General features: G+C 42.7%; 1 protein-coding gene across 4 annotated transcripts in view; it reads left to right on the forward strand.

Moving 5' to 3' along the window:
• ELF2 (E74 like ETS transcription factor 2) overlaps positions 1-16889 on the forward strand; it is a 39350-nt gene that overhangs the window by 14189 nt on the left and 8272 nt on the right. For 2 of the 4 annotated variants that reach the window (XM_042796482.1, XM_042796483.1), the window contains 2 exons: positions 14355-14468; positions 15509-15646. In XM_042796482.1, the coding sequence (XP_042652416.1) occupies positions 14355-14468; positions 15509-15646 (252 nt within the window). Of the gene's footprint in view, positions 1-7479; positions 7630-13400; positions 13528-14354; positions 14469-15508; positions 15647-16889 lie in introns of those variants that run through there. The other 2 variants (XM_032997703.2, XM_032997701.2) reach the window with 2 other exon arrangements.

Below are 16889 nucleotides of genomic sequence, written 5' to 3' on the forward strand. Positions count from 1 at the left end.
CATTACATTGAGATATCACTGGACTTGTGAAGTGTCACAATTTAATTTGATGTTCCATCAGAAATCCTCCCTGTGGTGCAAGCTGAAAGTCTCTTTTAATTCTAAAACTGTTATTGCCACAGGGGGGTAGAAGATCTGCATGAAAAAATGGGGATCTGAAAATGAGCCCCTCCAGGATTACAATCTGATGGAAAAATATTGAGCTACAAAGGCAACAATGATGGTATGTTTGTCTATAATCTTACATTTGTTTTTCCACCAGGAAGTTCAGCTGAAACTATCATGTAAATTGATAGCCATCCTTAAGGAGGGAGGAGGTTAAATAAACAGTGAGTTTAGGCTTAACTCCTCCCCTATTTTAAACAAATGCATGAATAACAATACATACTTTAAGGCAAATCTTCTTTTACAGAGGAAATTTCAAGTTACTGGTTACACTGTTATCACTGTGGAAACCAGCTTTGTATATCTATGTAAATTCCTTAGTTATTATTTGTTCTTCTTTCTGCCTCTATATGTCTTCTTGTTATGATTAAAACTGCTTCCTTCTGACTTTTTATGTGAATTTGAGCCTGTGAACTTTTTTGCTTATCTCAGATAAGTTTTCACCAGTTGTTAAATATCATATAGTAAGAACTCAGTATTATAACTGGTTAGAATCTTACCTTTGATTATAGCATGTGTATGTAAGGGATAAACAAAACAATGTTATCTTTCATTCTGTCCAGACATTATTTGATTAAACTGCCTCTTGATGGTGATTGAGAGACGGGACTCCGGATGGATGTAAGCAAGAAGTTGTTTATTGCCAGTAGCTCTTCTACAATTATACAGTCTGTAGCAATGCTTGTCAACATTTGATTGGTCATTACCCTCTGTCCGTAATATACCAGTCAACTCATTGACTACAAGTTAGTTACTGCTATCCTAAGCCTATTGGTTAATTAAATCTTACAAGCACAAGCACAACATCTTTTACGCTTTTAGCTCAAGGCAGAAAACTTTGCACTGTTTTTTCCTTTAACCATAGCCTTGCATGTCTTCTTCAGACAAAGCTCAGCATCCTTGTCTTGTTTTTCTACATTCCTGTTTGCTGCTCCCAAGGCTTCTGGCCAACCAAGGTCAAGATGTCCTCATCATTCACTAGCTGTACAGCACTCTCAGTTATTCTTCCCAGCCGTCCTGCTACAGACTCTTACAAAAAATGAGTTAACACAAACATCTGGTGTACGTTTTGGTAGTACTGACATATCCTATTGATTGAGCTTCATTTCCTTACCCTGACAGCTTGATGAGAATTTTAAAAGTGGAGAGCAGTTTGCTCTAGGAGACCGTGCTGACTACAAACAAGAGTTTGGATGTTCTAACATCCTGATTAAACTCGCATCTTGAGTTGATACTGCCTTCATCATAGAGCTAAGATGAAGCCCATTAGCTAGATAAAAGCAAGATAAAATATTGCATGCAGTACTTGCTCTGCTGCAAGAATGATATGTCTCTAGCACACTTGTGGGTTAAGAATTTACCCTTTGAATATGAGCTAATTTTATTCTTGACAACATGCTGCTGTTACATCAGTGTGAGTTGTCACTGCCAAGAAATCCATTGCATTTTTGCTAGTTAAATATTAATGATTGAAACAAAATAATCCCCCTCCCATTGAATGTGCTATTATATGGCACTTGGAGCAGTTATGCCAAGGGCGTTTACCTCTGTTCCCAGAGGTAACCTTCTTAATTCAGAAACAAAATTCAACTGCGACTTAAATTTTATGTCATGTTTGCTGGTGTTTCCTTTTCTGAGAAATTAATGAAAAGAGTTGCGTGACTGCTCTGTGGATGATAATATGTTTACCTAACTGTAATAGCCTGGTTGTGGTGTCCAGTTCTTTCTAGATTTCAGGTTTCTGCCTTGCTGTGTTTGGTGCTCCATCTGTATTGAAAGAATGCTGTAAGACTAAGTGTTTTGTAATAAAGCCTAATTTAACTATACATTTCAGACATAATTTTTATCTTCTGAGCCTGATGTGAGACTAACTGAATGGCTTGCTAGTGTGAGGCATTATATTATGGGTTGGACTTCAGCTGTGCAGCTGCACGCTTCTCAGCTCACAACTCCGGTTGCATCTGGGAGTGACAAATTACAGGATGTTACTGTGAAGACTCAGCCACAGCATTTTACTAATGTAAGCGGGAAAATTTTGTAGTTTGTATCTTGAAATCAGAATGCAATATGGCATGCCAAAGCCATCGTGGTATGAGTGCCCAAGAGTTAGTGCTCTTTATTGATCAAAAATATAGTGACAAACTTGAAAGTAATGATTTTTAAAGGTGATCTGCACATTAAAATGGAGATTGTAGTTGACAGCAGATTCTAGGATCTCAGTAAATCAATATGTGTTTGAATCTTTAAAAAGGTTCAGTGAACTTCTAGAATAAATATATGTTGTTATCGGAAAAGTCTTAAAGAATTGTAAATGTTTGGTCTTGAACAGAGAAATTGCTTAATTGCTCATAGTTCATATGCCATCTTATTACCAATCTCAAATACTGTCAATTTTGTAAAATCATGTAATGTGCTATGCAAATACCTGATTTATAATTGTCTTCTAGACTGTCCTGAAATTAAATAATATCATTAGGAGGCAGGGAATATATCAAGAGCATATATAATTTTTTTTTTTGAGACAGCCGAGTTTTTCTTATTTCACATTCACAAGTAATAACACTGGAATATAGACACATGCTATTTTGAGTAACTCTTTCTGTTTGTCAAAGGTAGTATCAAATCCTGAGAATACATTTTCTTTTCTGTGTGGAATCACTAATTGCCATATGAATAGTGACACCAGGGTCCTGAGTCTACTTAAAAGTGCAGATTGTAACAGACCTGCGACTTTGCTATTATTAAATAATATATATGGTGTAGTCAAAAAAATAAGCTTGGTGTCATCACTGACCCCTTTCCTCAGTATTTCCCTGGTTCCCTCAAGGACACTTTGTGGTTCTTTTGCTATTACTTTTGCAGTTTTCTACCACGGAATCCACAGTGGAGACTGATGCATCATCTTGCATATTTCTGGAATCGGTTAAAAATGTTTCTTTGTATTGTTACCCTTGCAGTGAAGTAATAATCAGCAACAGTTTCATAGCCTGCTGTGAAGATAGCAACTACTTCTGTAATTTAGATGTGAATTTCTTCAGGATTCTGGGCAAAACTGACCTTTTTGTAACTATTTAAAATTTGTAGATGGTTTTGGCACTCAGGACAGGATGTGCCTGGACTTCTGAAGTTACTTGGAGCTATTTAGCTTGGTTGGCATTTCAGTATTGTTACTCCGTTATTTGGAATTTCACATGTAGACTGCAAATACTACCCTTGGACAGATGACAACCTACCCTTGACTATGTACTTAAACAAAGTCAAACAAACCATCTCTGTAAGAATAAGTAACTGCTTTATGATAGTTGCCTCTTCCCAGGGTAGCTTTGTCATACTAGGATACAACTGGAATCCTCTGTAGCTAAAAGTAATTAAATACATGGTTTATTTCCTTTCTGGTTCATCATCTGCTGTCAGTGAAGGAAAAGGGTGCCATTAGAAGGTTATACTTTCACTGTTTCAAGTTACAAAGCTTGTTGAAATAGTTTTTCAAGAGAAACTAGGGTCTTATTACTGGAGAATTGTGGGAAAGGCAACTTTGCTTAGGAGAGTAGGGGAGAGGAGACTGACAATTCCTCTGTAGCCACTGAATGCTGTATTAGTTTTGAGGACTAGTCAAGGAAATGCTTAAGAAATTCGATGATCTCACTCCCATCCGCTTTTGCAAATCTGCTGTAATATCCCAGTTTTTCATATTGTGAGTTTCTACATCCTCTGTCTTGCATGCAACTAATCACACCCAACTTCTCTTGAATTGTCTTTCACTTTTTCAGAACAATCTGGATGAAGATTTAATTGGTGTATATTGCAAAGAAGTGAAGCTTATTTCCTTTAATGTGAACAAAGTTGTCCATGTCCTTTAACAAGAAAGCATGACTTGATATTCTACTCCTGTGTTTATACAAGCAGGGGGATACAATTTACTTGGGTGTTCCTGTTGTCAAAGTTCCTTATCTGCCAAAGACTCAGGGATGCACAGGGATGGAGGTGGTGTCAGCTAAAAATACAATTACTTGCTATTGTTTTGAAATTACTTAAGACTTACACTTACTACATTCCTTTGTGTCATAAGCATGATTTTAAATGGTATCTTTCCTGGATATTAGAACATTTTGACTTTTTGGTTTTTTTTTACTGGCAGTTGGTAGATGTAGCATGTGAAGAGCATGTAGGTCTACCTGTCTATCCTGACAGCTGAGCTTGTGGTTTAAAAAATTACAATGAAGCTTAGTCTCTTTAGACTCTTAATAGTTAAAAAAAAAAAACACAAAAAACAAAACAAAACAAAACAAAAAAACCCCACAAAAACAAAGAAACAAAAAACCCCCAACAATTCCTGTCTGACAAAGAATGACGATGTTCAGGGATCTGTTTCTGTCTATTTTTTTCTACTTTTGTCATGCCAGAGAAACATAAGTTGATCTGCAGTTTCATGTGGTCCTGTTACATTACAGTAAATATTTCTTGCCTCATTGGGCCACCCACCACTCTTTGAGTAGATTTTGTAGCCCTTTGTTAGCCTTCAGCCTAGAAAGGAAGCTTTAAAAGAGATTAAAAAGTTAAGTACGTTTACTCTTTTCTCTTTTGACTGCCTTTTTTCCCTGAAATAGTTAGATTTTATTAGCGTGACAAATCAATTAGTGTTCAGTATAAAATGCTGGAAGTCATTTGGTTTAAACAGATGGAGCAGAACTTTTGGTTCACATTCCTCCTTACAGACAGTATTATGCTTTAATAGTGTAAAGTTGGGCACCGGTTGAAATGATCACTTCATAGCTTTATTGTAGATGCTTACATTATAATATTGAAAGTGCATGGGCTTTTTTTCAACTGTCTGGAATCCCTTGGGCATCCAGTGATTGTCTGTGTACGATCAGAGAGAACGAAGAATCAGAATGTGTGCAGCTGTTGGAGTCCATTTCATGTGAATTGGCAAACACTGCCAAGTCTGTGCTCGCAGTAGTAAATAAATGCTGCTTAGAAAACTGGTATTAAACCAAGAGCTTGATGTTCTATAATATTTTTTTTTATTATTATTATTAATTTTGGACACATGGTGTTTGTCAAAAATAACACACGCAGATTACTTGCATGCACTTATTCTAGGACTCCACATATTTTAGGCAGAACTTCATTCTACCCGTAGGGGGTAGATGGAACAACTTGGATATGAGTCAAGCACTTCAGTTTGTGACTGGAAGTTGCAATCAGTAAACAGTCCTTCGTGAATTCCATAGCAAACAGTAAGGCAACAAACTGCGGATACATCTTTTCCCAAGTATGGAAGTGTGAGCTCCTATTGACACAGGTCTGGATCTTCAAAGGTCTTTAGTGTCTGGGTGCACCTTTTGGTCTGGATCTAAACTGACAAACTATTTTTAACTGTATTTTATAGCTGTGGACCTAACTGCTTGAAGAGAAGTGTGGGTAAATTATGATTTTAAAGGACAGTAGGTACACAGGACGGAGTGATGTGAGCACACAGTTATTTCTTTACTGTGTATGTAAGCTGAATCTGCGGTGTTGCTAAACTACACTGCATGAGGTTTCCACTTAAATTTGAGGAAGTTTTAATGAAGGGCTGTGAAGTTTTATTGCACATTTAAGTGTGTACCTACTTAAAATGCCTTTACTTGTCCTTGGACTTGTCTCTACTAGAAAAATTTCTGCTGGAGGATACAGCAGAGTCCCCTAGTGGGAATATGCTGACAGAAGGAATTCTTGTTAACGCCGCTATTCCACCTCTCTGAATAACATAAGCTGACAGGAGCACTCTGCTGTTGGCAAAGCTGTATCTGCATGAGAGCTTTTTGCCGTCACAGCTGGCTAGAGAGTGCCTTTTTTGTCCATGCTTCTGGCTGGAAAGAGCTCGGCTGGCAAAACTTTAGCACAGAGCTACCCTTAGATATCATGGCTTGAATGTGAGAATGAATGATATCACTTGCAGGTCTTGTTCATTATCTTATGAGATGATGAACAAATTGAATTCCTTACAGCTGGGAATAGATGAGTGAAGTCTACAAAATACATGAGTTTTTATTTGAGTGTATAAATACTGTCATTAAATTGTATTCCTAAAATGCCTTAAGAGTTGTAGCAGGAGTGTGATCTGTCAAAAGTTTGAGTTACACAATTTACCAGTTGGAGGTGATTTATGCTGGGTACTATTCTTTGATTTCTGTTCTGGGGAAATACGCTTCTAAATTCTTGCTTGTGACCTCCATCCTAGGGCTACTAAAATTTGAGAGGGGGAGAGATTCCGCATTGTCAGATTGATGCAGCTGGTGCCCTCTGCCTTTTTCTAACGGAGCTGTGAAGCGGTTCTGTACTGGGAAGTCTCTTGGGGCAACAACTGGTTGCTTGAGCCTTCTAATAATGGCTTAACAATCTATAGGCCCAGGCAGGTGTCTGTGGCGCGAATGAAGAAGTTCCTGTGCCAGATCCCCACACGTGGCTCCCTGTAGGGACATACTTTGCCCTTCTCGGCACAGGTGCTGTTAGCGTGCAGCTCTGAGGTTTCCTGCTGTGCAGCAGGGAAGCTTGGCGAGCACATGCTGGTGGCTGTTGCTTCCCTCCTGCTGCCGCACGCCAGGGGCTGGCGGGGAAGGCAGGGGTGTTATGAAAGCAGGTTATTCTCCTGATGGGAGACGACACAACCCTAAGAAGTGTTGTGGGGTTTGTTTGTTTGTTTTTAATTAAGAAAGCAAGGGTATCTTCCCCCCCCCCCCCCAATCTGCTCAGAGGTTGGATTTGATGAAGTAGGGGGCCCGTGGCTGACTGGAAAAAGGCACCTGAAGTTCCCTTGGAGTCAGCCCTGCTGCTGCCAAGGAGACGAGGTGGATTGCATTCAACAAAGACTTGAGTTTTCTGGCAAAAATATTGAGGAGGTAGCGCAGGAATTTGCCAGGGAGAAAACTTGTTCAGGCGTTGATGGTTGCCTCGGCTGGTCCCGAGAGAAACGCTGCCCGGGAAAGGGGCCGTGCTGGTGCGCGGGGCGCCCCGGGGCGCGGCGGCGGTCCCTGCTCGGGGCGACCGGGTGCGGGCCGGGCTGCTCGGGCGGCTTCACCCCCCCACCCCTTTCCCCCCCTCCCCCCAAAAAACCGAACCACCCGTTCCCCGCCCGCGGGCGGCCCCGCGCTGCGGCGGCGGCGGCGAGTGCCGGCGCGGCACTTCCTGTCTGAGGCCGGCGGCGGAAGGATCGCGTGCGCCGCGCCGCCCCGCAGGAAGCGCTCCCGCCGCCGCGCCGTGGCGGTGCCCGCGCCGCCCCACGCAGCGCGCCCCACGCCGCGCGCTCCGCCCGGCCTCCTTCCCCACCCCCCCAGCCCCCCGCGCGCGCGCGCGCCCCCCCACGGCGCGCGCGCCCGCCCGCCAGCCGGTCAATGTGAAGCCGCTCCGGCAGGGCGTAAAACATGGCGACGTCGCTGCATGAGGGGCCGACGAACCAGCTCGATCTGCTCATCCGGGCCGGTAAGCTGGCGGCGGGAGCGGCGGGTGGGGGGAGGCGGTGGGGAGGAGGGGGGGCGGCGGTGGCGGTGACCGGGGAAGCGGCGCGGCGCACGCCGCGCTCCGGCGGCGGGCGGGGAAGCAATGGAGGGCAATCAGGAAGTGATCACCTTGGCGGCGGCCGGCCCGGCGGGCGGGCGGGCGGCGGCACCTGCCCCCGGTACGGGCGGCCCCGCTCCGGCCGCCGGCGCGGCGGAAGTTGTGGCGGGGCGGGCGGGGGAGTTTTGCGGGGTTTGCGCGGCCGCGGCGAGAACCAGGAAGTGTGCGAGATTGTTGTCCTCCCGCCTCCCCCCGACCCGGCCCTCCCCTCCTCCTCCTTCCTCCTCCTCCTCCTCCTCCTCCCGCGCCGCCGCCACGCTGTCTGAGCGGGCAGGCCGGCCGCCGCCGCGCACCGCACGCAGGGCCCCCCCGCCCCGGGCCACTGCGCGCTCCTGCGTTACTTCCGCGCCCCCCCCCCCCCCGCCCCGCCGTGCCCTTTTAAACTCTGCGCTGGAGGCGGCCCACGTGTGCGGGGGGGGGGGGGCGGCGCCCCCTCCCCCACGCGCGATGCGTAGCGGAAGCGTTCCCCCCCCCCGACTTCTTCGCTTCCCCCGGGGCCCCCCGATCGCGGGGGGGGGCGTGGCGGCCGCCGGGGGCGGGGCGGGGCGGGGCGCGGCAGCCGCCAATGGGCGCGCGGAGCGGCGGCTCCCCCCGCGGCGCTGGCGGAGCGCGGACGGAATTGGAGGGAAGCGGAGTGTAAACACGGAAGTGGAGCGGGTGGGGGGAGGGAAGCGCCGCCGCTGGGCTGCATGTGGCCGCCCGCCTTCCCCCCCCCCCCCCCCCCCCCCCCCCCATCCCCGGGAAGCGGAGGCAGGAACGCCGCGCGGTTTTGCCGGTCGGGCCTTGAAGCGGCACTCTCGGTCGGCGGGGTTCCGTCTGACGGTGCTGCCGCTCCCGGGGGTGGGGGGGCAGCCGTTAGCGCCGAAGCGAGAGCGGCTGTACCTTAGCGCCGGCTTCGCCTCGACGCGGCCGTGCATTTGTGCCAACATTGGACGCGTGCTGAAGGTAAATGCGCTGTCATTTACCGAGATATTAAGGTATCCTTTTAAAAAAGGGCGGCGAGTCGCCTAATCTCCATAATGGTTTATATTATTTAATATGGAAAAACATCCAGGGCTTCTTGTGGACACACGCAAGCCCCAGAGACACGCACAAGAGTCCGCCACAGCAGAGCAGTGACCAGCCGTCCTGCTGCAGGAGAGGAGCGGAGCATGCTGTAAGCGTTGGGACGCTCCCCGATTTCTGCAGGGCTCACCGCTGCAGATTTCAGTTGGTTGTTTTTTACTTTTGATTGTCAATGAACAGAGAACGTTTAAGTGGTTGATCATTGTGTCAACAGCTTCTTAAGTCGCTGTAACTAGATTGCTTGTGAGCCAACCCTTAGATAAATAACAAATGACCTTTGTATTGCTTTCAGATGTCCTTAGCCCAGCCAACTTAATTTTTTTTTTTTTTTTGATATTTGCATTGCAGTGAAGGATCCAGATACCTACACACGTCTAGTATTCCCATCATCATACTATCAGGATACCATATCTGTTTACTTATTTATGTATGTAGATGGTATCATGTGGATTTAAGAGAGGATTCCCTTATCCTAAGGGATTATATTAATTATGCCTTGCCTTCTTCCCGTGGCTGCTGGCCTCAGTGTTGACAAAACTTCAGAGTGTTTGATAACTGTGGGGAGAAAGCTGGACCAAAATTGTTACTTCCTAAGCTTATCTTAATTGCTGGTTCTAAGAGCAACTCCTAAATGAATTTACAAAGATATATTTTGGTTTTGTAGCTAATATTTCTCTCGCTATTGGGCTGATAACATATGGCTCACAGGGAAACAAGTGTTTGGAGATGACTGCGATGATTGCTCTCTTCTTCATTATTGATTGACGGTACACAGTGGGTTATGTATCATCCTTCAGTTGTATGCAGCTGGAAGTCTTTTGAATGAACAGCGCCAGGCTTAGGGAAATAGTGGAGAAACCCAAGGAATCGTTCTTCAGTTTCTGAACAAATGTCTGCTGTAAAACAAGCAGTAAACTGAAAATGCTTTATTTTCCAGTCAAATGTTGCATATAGGAGGATTTCTGGGTATTACCTATATGGGCAATTCAACTGTTTTTAATTAAAATGTGGCTTAAGCACTGTTACTACCTTCCACTGCTGTTTACTGTGGTCTTTTAAATGCTGAGATAAAACAAGCATGTGAATGCCAGTAAACTTTAATGAGGTCTGTTAGCGTGTGTGTAGTCACTCTTGACTGAGTTCCATGCTTGGAATTGGGAATTCTTCATTAAAGTATTGCTCTGGTTGCCGGATAGTATTAAAGGATAAGCTATTGTAAATCAGGTGCTACAGTTAAGTGTTGACCTTGTAAATGCAGACGCTGATAGCTCTTCAGATAAAGGGGAGGGAGGTGTATTGCAGTTTAAAAAAGTACATTTTTTGAAAACTTCAGTCCATTTTTTTACTCTGATAACTTTATTTATTTAATTTTGTTACCCTTGTTTTATATTAAAACTGGGGGCATTGTTACCAAATGGGTATGTTACCAGTATTCTCTTCTGTAAAGCTAAAGTACAGCCCTGTCAGACTTAATTATCAAGTTTGGTATTTTGTAACAGCTGTTGAGAGCCTTGAATAATCTACTGTACATGCTATTTGTTTATAAAGTGGAACTAGAAGACATTAGGTCAACAGTGAAGATAGACATCAACTAACTTAGTTAACTGTTTACATTTTAAAAATTGAAATGATTTTATTTTATAAGAGGATTTTTTTTTTTCTGAAAACAGACCAGAAACCTTTTTAATGAACTGTTTTGAAATAAGGTGCCAAGGAATCATATTTCTTCATAAAAGCAGTAAGATGAGATTTGGTTTAAAAGAATGAAAGATAAGTGGTGGCATTAGCTCTGATGTGTTCCAGATTGGTAAATGGCAATTCTCATGTTACTCACTTAGCAAAGTCTGGAAAATTTACTTCCATCTATGTAAACTACTTTGTTTCATTTGGACGAGTGATATTCTTCCTGAAATGCATATATAAGGTAACAGAGCTACATTTTACTTAGTCAAGCAGTACAGTCTATTTTAGCTTTGGGAGTCTTGTATGTGTGCACAGTGGTGCACAGTTGATAGTATAAATATAATAGAAAATTTGTGAATCAGGCATTTTTAAAGACACGGGTTGTACATGTCATTCTTTGGTTAGAAATTTTTCTGCCTGCTGTGATACTGCTCTTACACGTCACAACCTTGGATATACTGAGAGAACATTAAGGTTGCTGTGATGACCTATGTTTGTATGGCACAGGCTATACGAGCCTGGAAGGTAATAGTAAGGAAATAGTAAAAACTGCCAATGATTTTCTGTGGTGATGGCTTTTGACTGAAGTTAGCTTTTTTTTATTGTGGAATCCTACTCCTTTGGTTTGCCTTTTGTCCCCCTCTTCTTTGTCAGAAGTGCTACCAAGCTTTGTAATACAAGTGTAGTTTAGTTGATGACACTTGATTTAGTCATCTGCAAGAACAGGTGCTTGATTTTTTCCTTGTCCTGTCCTCTCTCTGAGAGAACCTGTTTTGCTCCACTTCACCTTTTGGGATATGTTTTCTAGCTGTCATTTTCATCAGTATTGTGTCTCCTGACTGAGAACACTGACTCACTGTCTTCTGTTAGACGTTTTCTAGCATGGCAAAAAAGGCAGTTTATGTAAAATTTGTGTCGAGATACAAATTTCCACTTTTCTCTTCCAAATGTGTTGGTCCGTAATGTTGCCTGAGTGCAACTGAAAACTCCGAGTGCTTGCTGGGTAGACCGACACTTTCGAGGCTAAAACCATGGACTGTCTCAGCAGCTAGCTGAGAAGACTTCAAACTTGGTAATAGAGCTCATTTTAGTAAGTATTTTAATAGATGGCTTTTTGGCAATGTTAGGTTAGTTTGTTAACTCTCATGATAGACAGACAGCATGTGTGGTGTTCCAGCCAAAGTGTTACTATTTTTTGCATGATGTTTTTAAGTGGCAATTTTAGTGGAGTCTTAAGTAACTCATGTTGGAAAAACATTTGTGAAGTTTGTATTTTCAAATGCCAAGAGGCTTTTGAGGAGTAGATAGTACTATTTTTATTGGAAGTGGAAGGGTTACTCAGGGCAGAGGTTGGGTGGCTGCTTGCTCTGCTGTTACAGCATTGCAGCCTCAGTCCCTAATGCTTGGGGGGGGGCAAATCTCCTTTCTCTCTGCTCCAGCCCCTCAGCAGGGTGCCCTAATCCTGGAAGAGTACAAAGGTGGCTTTCAGCTATCTTTTTTGCCTCATTCCTGCTCTCTGCTAGGTACCTCTTATTTCTGGTGCAGCATCTAAACTGTTCCCTTTAGGAAATACTTTGGATACAAAAGTAGGAAAATTTTGTATACTTGTAAGCATTTAGGAGTAGATGAATTCAATAAGCTAATTCCGTAGTCTCTTACAATTGAGATTTGGCTACTGTTTGAATTTCTTTATAGATGTTGTTTATATACTGAGCCTGATACCTGCACAGAAGCAAGCTAGCTAGTTGCCTGCAAAACGGTAACCAGCAGAAACGGCAGTGAAAATTGTACAACTCTTTGCTATGAGGGAGGCAGAGGCGTTGGTGGAAAAGCTTTGCTCACCAGCTTTAAATCTTTTTTCATCCTTCAGAATAATAATGTGCTAAATGCTGATTTGGACTTTGTAATTTCAGTATTGGTGTAGAATTGTTATGTTTATAATGACTAGCTGGATTTTGTTCCTGTATTCTGATGATCAGTGGAAAGTTTTATCTCGTAGATGAAGGGGAAACTTAGTCATCAATCTCTGTGCAACTGAAGCTTCTTTTTAGAAAGAAAAATGTTTAGGTAGAGGATTTCCCAGAGGGCCCCTCAGTTTCGGTGCAGGTGTTCAGCCTCTGATTCGGGACACCCCCAAACTGCTGCTTGGGAAGGGAACAGCAGCTGCCCAGGCACGGGGAGCCCCCAGGATGTGCACCTGGGGAAAGAGCTCATGGTGCAAAACTCTTGCTGATTGCCACTGAATATTTAGGTGCCAGAGCATGCAGTAGAGACCCTTTCCTTCAGCCTGATTTTCCCGTGCTCTTAGGTAGGCTTTTAGTGTTCCTAGCCTGGGGTGAAGTGGTGGTGGAATGTCAGCTTTATCAGACATCTACTATTCTGGAAGATAAAGACCCCTAAATAGCATCCCAGGAGAGGGCTGCGGTGGGAATCCCAGCAGCCAGCCAGCGGGTGGCCAGCCAGGCTGGTTCACTAAGACCCTTCAGTCACCCACTATTCTGCATTTGTGCATCTTCCAGATTTGGTTCACTTTCAGCTTCTGGTTTATATGTTTAGTCTGCTGGCTAGTAGGTTTTTCAGGTTTTTAATCCTTGTATTTAAATAAATGACAGTATGCTAGAAGTTGTTTGGTTTTTTTTCTCCATGTGTGCCCACATTAATCTGTTTGTATCTAGTGTTTTCTTAAGTCAAAAGCAACGCTAGGTGTATTTTGCCTGCTTTTCACTAAATGAACCTCAAGTTTCTTAGACGTTTCCAGCAACAGAGTAGGTTCCTTGAAGTTCTTGTAGAGAATTATTACTGAATCCTCTTTAGCTCTCTGAGGCTGGAGATGAGTGACCCTGCTTATGCTAAAGATAGATTCCCTGGGCTGCCGGCTGACTGGAGCGGCTCTGCTCTGAGCAGATGGCCATAAATGGGAAGAGCCACAGGAGAGAGCCGGCGTACCTTTGGGAGAGCGCCGATGATGTGCAGCAGGTGTTTCTGTAGTCCTCGCTTTTAAAAACCTTCACAAGGGTGAGGAATGTAGAGTTGGCTGTGAAGAAGATTGTAGTTTTAATTGATAAGTTGGTGTTTGTTGTGTGGTTTTTTTTTTTTTTTTTTAATTGTTACCGCTCTGTTCAGGTTACTGTGATCTGCTCTGTATCAAACTTAAATGTGCTTTCTTGAAGTTACTTTATTTTTGATTAATTAGTGTTCATAAACTGTCAGAACTTGAAAAAAAAGAGATATTTTTACCTTCTTCCCTTAGTTATTGCTTAAAAACCCCACAACCCTGCACACCATTATGCTTTGTGTTTTGTTTTTTAACAACCAAGCCTGCTAAACCCAACTCACAGATACTTTTAAGGTCAGAAAAAGAAGCTGGATCTATCTGATTTGGAAACTGATCATGTGTTTTTTATACACGTATATATTTATGCAAATAGACTGAAAATCTGAAGAGAGGTGGCATTTAGATTTTAATAGGATAGTAGTTGTAGATGCTACTGCTTCCCTGCTCTGCAGTGTTAGTTTGTAACCATCCTCATTACAATCTGGTTTGTTTTGATTAACTTGAAGGCAGAAGACAAATCCAGAAGTCTGCTTCCCTAAGCTTTTGGAACACCTCATAGAAATGGGAAGTTTGGTTGTGAACCAGAAATCTCATCTAAGAAGTGACAGTGTTGATTCTGCTTGTCTTGCGTTTTCCCTAAACGTTTCTGTTGACAGGAAAGTATAAAAGGTTGGAAGACATCTGACAATTTGGGGATTTTAATGTTTAAGATTGAGTAGAGCAATCATGCAGTGATACATGTGGACTTTTATGAGTAATCTCATTATTTTTTTTTATCCTCCTGCAGTGGAAGCATCGGTTCATGGAAGTAATGTGCACTGCACAGATAAGACAATTGAAGCTGCAGAGGCCTTGCTTCATATGGAGTCTCCTACCTGCCTGAGAGATGCCAGGAGCCCTGGTATGTCAGCCACGCTTTCTGCTCTGTGAGCCATTTCTCCTTCCACTAATTAGTAAAACAAGCAATTTGGGAAACGTGCTCTTGTGGAGAACTGTATGCTGTTTGAAACATTTGCTTCCTTATGTCAAAACTACTGATTTGTTTGAGTTTTCATGTGATTTCTCCACCCTGTAAAAAGCATACTTACAGAATAAATCATTTATCTGAGAGAGGTTCTTGGGTAGAGATCCTTGAGTATCTACACATTTAAAATGAACTTTTTCTGTCTGAACATCAGGAAACACTTTTTCCCTGTAGGGGTGACCGAGCCCTGGCACAGGTTGCCCAGGGAGGCTCTGGAGTTTCCTTCCTGGGAGATATTCAAAAGCTGTCTGGACACAGTCCTGCGTGACCGACTCTAGATGGTCCTGCTTGAGCAAGGGGTTGGACCCAGTGCCCTCCAAAGGTCACTTCCAGCCTCAGCCATTTTGTGGTTCTGTGAATTTGACATTTTAAATTGCTAAAATAAAGAGTTATTTTAAGAGAAAAGTATTATTACCCGTTTTTCTATTTTAGAAAGAATATCTGAATACACTCTGTTGCAAAGCGTTACCATTTAAAAAATAAAAAATATAATGTTGATGATTACTTTTACCTTGCTGTTCCTTCTGAAGTTACTTAATATATGTTGGATGAAATAACAGTCAAACTGAAACCCAAAAGCTACAAAATAGGAAATGGAGATTGGAATAAGGATTAAAGATCAAGCTCTAATTTGTTTAATTTGAAGTTGAGTTTAGTTCTAAAGAATACTGTTGTGATACTTGTGTCGTGCCTAACAATACTGGAAAGCATGCCTATTTTTGAGAATTGGACTGATTTTCTAGGTGACAGATTGTTGGAGTAGAATTTTTTTATACTATTGCATATGCTTTGTTTAAAATAATTTCATGTGAGATACATTAAAATAATCAGGTAGAAGCTTCATCAGATACTTTTTTTTTAAAAAAAACCTTCACTCATAGTGGAAGTTTTTGTCCCTCCTTATGTGTCAACCCCAGAATTTATCCATGCGGCCATGAGACCTGATGTGATCACAGAAACGGTGGTGGAGGTATCAACAGAGGAATCTGAACCAATGGATGCATCTCCTGTTCCCACTTCCCCTGATATCCATGAACCAATGAAAAAGAAAAAAGGTATGCATGTATGGATCTTTGTAGGAGCAATCTCGGAATTTTTCTGATGTGCACTGCTGCAGAGGGTGTAGTTGGTGCTTGTGGAGATAGGTTAGATGATCTGATTTATCTGCTGATGTCCTCAGACTGATTTGAGTCTGAAATGTGAGTTCATAGAAACTGAGTCTGCAAGAACAACAACAAAAAAGTAGCAAGGGATTGTGTTTTGCCAAGCCATAAAGGCAAATGATGTCTTTGTTCTGTTTTTTAAGTGCAGTTTATGAAGTCGAGGAATGGTAGAGAAGGATTCAAAGAGGGCTTGTGTGGGTAACTACTGGTGTCTGAAATATGGATATGTTTGGAGAGCAGGTAGACTTGAGGTTCTTCCAGTGAAACTTCAGGGTAAATACTAACTTAGAAAACCATCAGTCAATTTACAAAATGAGAACAAGATCTTACTTGTAAGAGGAAGTATCTTATTTGTCTGATTGGTGTGTCTTGGTGGAGAAACTATTCAGAACAGTGTTTTAGTTTGTAAGCATTCAGCTACCAAATGAGAGGGTAGCACCTGGAGAGGTTTCTCTCTGGCCTAGCGGTTTTCCTCTAGGTTTCAATACAATTCACGTAACTATGGGAATATTGTTTTATTAGGGCTTCTAGGCAAGCTAAGATGGACTATTTACTTGTGATTTAGAGGGGAGAAAAATGCAATGTAGTGACAAAGCGATATAAATCTGAGATCTGTGAGTTTTAGGTATAATAAAAACACAGACACATAACAGATAACTGTAACTGTACTGTAAATTATGTAAGCAAGAAAATGATGATTAAAGCTTTCCTGTAGCTGTAGTGTCATACACTGGATTTAAACTATTTCGTGATGTTCCACTGTCTGTTTGACTGGTCATTACGGAGCAGATTACATTACAGGGCCATGCTCACAAAACTCTGAAGTTTTATGAAGGTTATTTTGTAAATACTTTTTTCCTGTTACAGAGTCCAGATCCCTGCTTTTAAGTGTGTAAGGTCACTCAGCCATAGTTACAGAGCCATAAACTTTGGTCTTCATAATTAATGCCTTTTGAAATTCAGTATTTAATGAGCAACATCGTTCATCAGCAAAAATTGATGCTCTTGTGCTTGAGGTAGGAGAGTTAATTGTTGCCTCTTGCCTCTAACTGAAGGCAGAAGCATGGACTGTTTACAGCCTGCTCCGCGGGGTATGATCCTCTTCCCTGCTTGGGCCTGTTTACTTTGAGTAAAA

This window comes from Tyto alba, unplaced genomic scaffold, assembly GCF_018691265.1.
Source record: "Tyto alba isolate M040663 unplaced genomic scaffold, T.alba_DEE_v4.0 Super-Scaffold_23, whole genome shotgun sequence".
Classification (NCBI taxonomy): domain Eukaryota; kingdom Metazoa; phylum Chordata; class Aves; order Strigiformes; family Tytonidae; genus Tyto; species Tyto alba.